Source organism: Microtus ochrogaster, chromosome 8 (genome assembly GCF_000317375.1).
Source record: "Microtus ochrogaster isolate Prairie Vole_2 chromosome 8, MicOch1.0, whole genome shotgun sequence".
NCBI lineage: Eukaryota > Metazoa > Chordata > Mammalia > Rodentia > Cricetidae > Microtus > Microtus ochrogaster.
In genome coordinates this window covers 34,014,613-34,019,584 of record NC_022015.1, presented here as the reverse complement: position 1 = coordinate 34,019,584, position 4,972 = coordinate 34,014,613, and the positions used below count along the sequence as shown (strand labels likewise).

At 47.8% G+C, this 4,972-nt stretch overlaps 1 protein-coding gene across 1 annotated transcript in view; it reads left to right on the top strand.

The window, feature by feature from the left end:
* Positions 1 to 4,972, top strand: part of Deaf1 (DEAF1 transcription factor) — a 28,700-nt gene that overhangs the window by 14,328 nt on the left and 9,400 nt on the right. The window contains exon 10 of the mRNA XM_005351512.3: positions 3,128 to 3,375. Coding sequence (XP_005351569.1) covers positions 3,128 to 3,375 — 248 coding nt within the window. The remainder of the gene's footprint in view (positions 1 to 3,127; positions 3,376 to 4,972) is intronic.

The following is a 4,972-nucleotide window of genomic DNA, read 5'->3' as shown; positions in this document are numbered from 1 at the left end:
CCATACGTGATGCTAGAGCTGGGAGTCCTCACCAAAGGAAATAGGAAGTGAGCCGTCTCACTGGGCATGGCTTAAGCATATATGAAACCTCAAAGCCTGCCACCACAGTGACACACTTCCTCCAACAAGACCATACCGCCTAATAGTGCCACTCCCTTTCAAACCATCACAGAGACTGTGTCCCTGTGTCCCTGTAGCTGAGAGCAGAAATGACCCTCTCTGTGTGGGCAGTTTGACCTTGGGTTTTCACTTGGCAGCACGTTTTGGGTAAATTTCTTTGTCAGTATACTTTTTAAAAGTACATATGATGGATAAAATACTACCTGAACCTCCTCCTGCTGATGAGCATTTGTTTTTATAATTGTCATGCTCTCCAGCATGAGAACCAAACTAAAATTTCTTCCCCTCTCTTGTTTGTTTCATTATCTCCCCCACCCCCTAAAGACAGGGTTTCTCTGTGTAGCCCTGGCTGTCCTGGCACTAGTAGGCTCTGACATTGAACTCACGACGTACACCTGCCTCTGCCTCCTGAGTGTTGGGGTCAAAGGATTAGGTCACCGGGCGTGTACCTGGCTCACATTATCTTCCCTTTAGTCTGTCTGAACTAGACTCATGCTGACTCCACTTCTTCCAGCGGTTTTAGCCTCCTCCCTTGTCTCTGCTGCACGCTGGACCCTGTCCTGCCCTGGGTGGACTGTGTCCTTTACTGCTTGCTCCATCTTGGCACTCAGCCTGTAGGAGACGACTGATATTTTATAACATTAAAATAATTATTTTGCCTGGGTGGTGGTGGCACATGTCTTTAATCCTGGCACTCGGGGGCAGAGCCAAGCAGATTTCTATGAGTTCGATCCACAGAGCAAGTTCCAGGACAGCCAAGGCTATACAGAAAAACCCTGACTTGAAAAACAAAACAAAAATTTGAGAATGACATCAAATATTCAAAAAGAAGTTATAAATGCAAAGCTTTTTCTCCTAAATATTTAAGAGTGGTTGCAGGCTTCACCCAACATGCTTCAGTGTTTTGTTTCCTACACACACACACACACACACACACACACACAGAGAGAGAGAGAGAGAGAGAGAGAGAGAGAGAGAGAGAGAGAGAGAGAGGGAGGAGAGAGAGAGAGAAGATGGTATGGTGGCTAGGCTGTGGTGGACCATACCTTTAGTCCCAGCCCCTGTCTTGAGAAACCAAAAAGAAATAAAAAAGATGATATGAAACTCAAGAATTAAGTAAGTAGGCATTTACTAGCCACCCTTGAGCCAGTGACTGGTGGTCCCCAGTGACTTCCTTCCTGAAAGTTGTCCCCTTGACTCTTGGCCTTTTACCTACTTTGTTGGGGGTTAACAACAGCAGTCATGTAGAATAGTGTGATGTTGACTCTTGTGGCATGCGTTGTTGTGGCTTTGTCAGTGATGGGATAGGGCTGCTATGTCTTCTGAGCCCTGTCCTCTTGCCGAGGTTAACCGTGACACCTGATTGAGCGTGGGGAACCTCCTGGGAGGTCCCTGAGTCCACAAAGGTCTGCAGTGCCTCATCACACTTTGCACTAGCTTCAACATAGGGCTTCCTGTGGGTTGATTGCTGCTTTTCTGATTTCTGCTCATATGCCCAGAGCCATGTAGGAGGCAGCAGGAGCCCCATAGTGGCCTCTGTGTTGACCTGCCCCTTATTGAAGGCACTTTCTTACTCTCGACCTTAACTGGACACTTGAGAGTTTTCTTTTCAGTTCTCTCTTCTTTCTTTCTTTCTTTCTTTTTTTCTTTCTTTCTTTCTTTCTTTCTTTCTTTTTCTCTCTCTCCTTCCTTCCTTCCTTCCTTCCTTCCTTCCTTCCTTCCTTCCTTCCTTCCTTTCTTTCTTTTCCCGTGTGTGTGTGTGTGTGTGTGTGTGTTTGCCTATTTGGGAGGTGTCCCTTTTTGTTGTTGTTGTTTTGAGATGGGGTCTGGATAGCTCTGACTGGCATGGTCTAGAACTTGCTAGCTTTGAAGTCACAGAGATCCACCTGCCTCTTCTGAGTGCTAGAGTTAAAGGCTGCGCCACCATACCTGTCATGTGTGTTTTTACACATATTTGTATGGAAGTGTGGACATATGATTCCTTGGTGCACTATGGTATGTGCATATGGAGGTCAGAAACCAGCCTTGGGTGTCAGTCCTCACCTCACACAAGGTCTCTTGTTTCTCCACTGCCTGTACCAGGCTACCTTGCATTCCAGAGTTCCTGGGATTTGAATTCAGGTCTTTGTGCTTGTGTGCAAGAGCCTTCCTTACTCATTGAGCAATCTTACCAGCCGTCATCCCAAGTTGTGCATTCCCCTCACCTTTCAGAAGCCAGTGGTGATGTGGGATTCCCCTCTGCATGCTGTGGGCCTAAGTCACAGTGGCCTGGTATTGTTGAGTACTGGCTTTGTGGTGACTGTGTGCCTTATCCAGTTCACGGTGAGCATTGGGAAGAGGCTTTGTGCAGTAGAAACAGCATCCCACAGAAGCCCTGCCATGTTGGTGGGTGTTCATGGCTGTTAGGATGTGTCCACTCCGATCTACTCAGTAGTCTTTTGCAGCTACACACACACACACACACACACACACACACACACACACACACCTATTGTAGACCTTCCTGCAGGGGGAATTCACTGTGTCTCCTGAGTATAAAGTCACAGTGTGTCCTGGTCCGTTCTGTCTGTGTTGGTGACTTCTCCAGTTGTGAGAATTCTGACTCCCACTGTTCTTAATAACCCCCATATTGACTGTAGGCCTTGAGAGCTTTCCAGGTGAGCCTTGGTTTTCCCGTATGTGGTACAGGTTGAGTCTCCATTCCCTGTCTTTGGTGTGCTTGTCCTATGGCTTGTTCCCTCCATGTTTCACGGCTACCCCGTCTCTGGGTGTCTTGCCTGTCACTTACCTCTTGTCTGAGCTTCTACTCTAGGTCTCATGTTGGAAGTGCTCAGCCCTTGGGGAAGGTTTTTGGCTGACAACAGACATGTGGGAATGTGAACAAGGAGTAGGGACGGACCTTTTCAGCCCTTTCCTTCCCCAGCTCACCACCAGTGTGTCTCCTCACACCTGAGTGTGTCGGGCTTAGGAGTCACTAACCTTTGGTTTGTCCCCTTCCACATTCTAGTCCTGACGTCCCTGCCTGCCTTGGCCGTGCCGCCCTCCACCCCCACCAAAGCTGTCTCTCCTACCGTGGTCAGCGGGCTGGAGATGTCAGAACAGCGGAGCTGGCTGTACCTGGAAGAGATGGTCAACTCCTTGCTCAGCACAGCCCAGCAGCTGAAGACGCTGTTTGAACAAGCCAAGCAGGCGAGCTCATGCAGGGAGGCTGCTGTGACGCAGGCGAGAATGCAGGTTGATGCAGAGCGAAAAGAGGTGAGCTCAGACCTATCGCTGTATCCATCATCCTCCCCGGCCCTGGGATAGCATGATTCCTCTGCTGCCCTGCGATGCTCACTGCCCCACTGTCCTGAGAAGGGAGATCTGGAAAATAATGCAAACGAAGGTGGCAGACACTGACAAAACATTTTGGGTAAGATTGGTGTATTCAGCAGGGAAGACATTTTTATATATACCAACCATTATTTTTGAATGAATGGTATTCATATATGTTTCTACATCCAGGCTGTTTTTATGTAGTAAGACATTTTATCTTTGGTGTGGCTCTGATGCCTGAGCACAGTTTCCATCTGCTGTTGCAATGCCCTGCCTCCTGTCAGCCATGGAGGGTGGTGTGATCTTGTTTTCTGCAGCTTCCTTGAGCACACGGGCTCAATGCATCCTTAGCATCAGTTTCTCAAAATCAGATGACTGTTAACATTTTCTGTGGGCTTTGGACTTTTGTTTTAATGGGGGCAAAATTCAGCCCCAGTAGAGTGCCTATATCCTAGTACAGGGTCCATGAGCTTTGGCAAACACCACTGTGAGGATGGCCACCACAGTGACTCCCGGTGCCGTCCCCTGACCTTCCTACCCTTATAATCGTCCTGATTTCCATTGTCAGAGGTCAGTACCGACCTGTGGAACTCCACACCAGTGCAGAGGCCGACCTGTGTGCCCCCACTTCCTGTCTTTGTTTCTTTTATTCAACAGAGCACTTGTAGGTTTCGAGGTTCGTTTTTCTTCCAGCAGCAACTGTGAAAAAGACTTTCCTTTCCCCATTCAGAGACCTGCTGAAAACCAGTTGATGGCTTAATGTAGGTCAGCTTTTGAACTTAATCTACATCACCTATTCTCAAATAGCCGAGGATTTTCTGTATTTCTTATGGCAGTTGGCTGTATTCCAGTGTGGCTCTGGAGAATGTTCTCTGAGATTTTGCAGTGTTTTAATGTGGGTTTTGAATAGGTTTTGTTTTTGAGACAAAGTCTGTCTGTATAGCCCTGGCTGGCCTAGAACTCACAGAGCTACACCTGCTTCTTGCCTCCTGAGTGCTGAGTGCTGGGATTAAAAGTTACACCACCACATCCACCTTGGTGTTTTGAGACAGGGTCTCCTGTGCGTAGGCTAGCCTTGAATTTGTTATGTAAAAGAGGCTGGCCTCAAACTTGGGATCCTTCTCCCTCTAGCTCCCAAGTGCTGGGATTGTAGGTATAAAACAACATGTCTGGTTTGTTTTTGTTTGTTTTGCTTTTTCTAGACAGGGTTTTTTTGTTGTTGTTTTGTCTTTTTGTGTGTGTGTGTGTGTGTGTGTGTGTGTGTGTAGCCCTGGCTGTCCTAGAACTTGCTCTGTAGACCAGGCTGGCCTCGAACTCACTAAGAGATCGGCCTGCCTCTGCCTGCAAGTGCTGGGATCAAAGATGTGCTCCACCCCCACACCTAGCTGTTTGTTTTTTTGAGTCAGGATTTTCCTATTTCACCCAGTCTAGCCATCTTATGCTCCTCCTGCCTCAGTTTCCTCAGTGCTGGTTTTCAGGACTGTGCTGCCTTGTCCTGCTTAATATCTTTAGGATCCCTTTGTGCTGCAGTGTTATG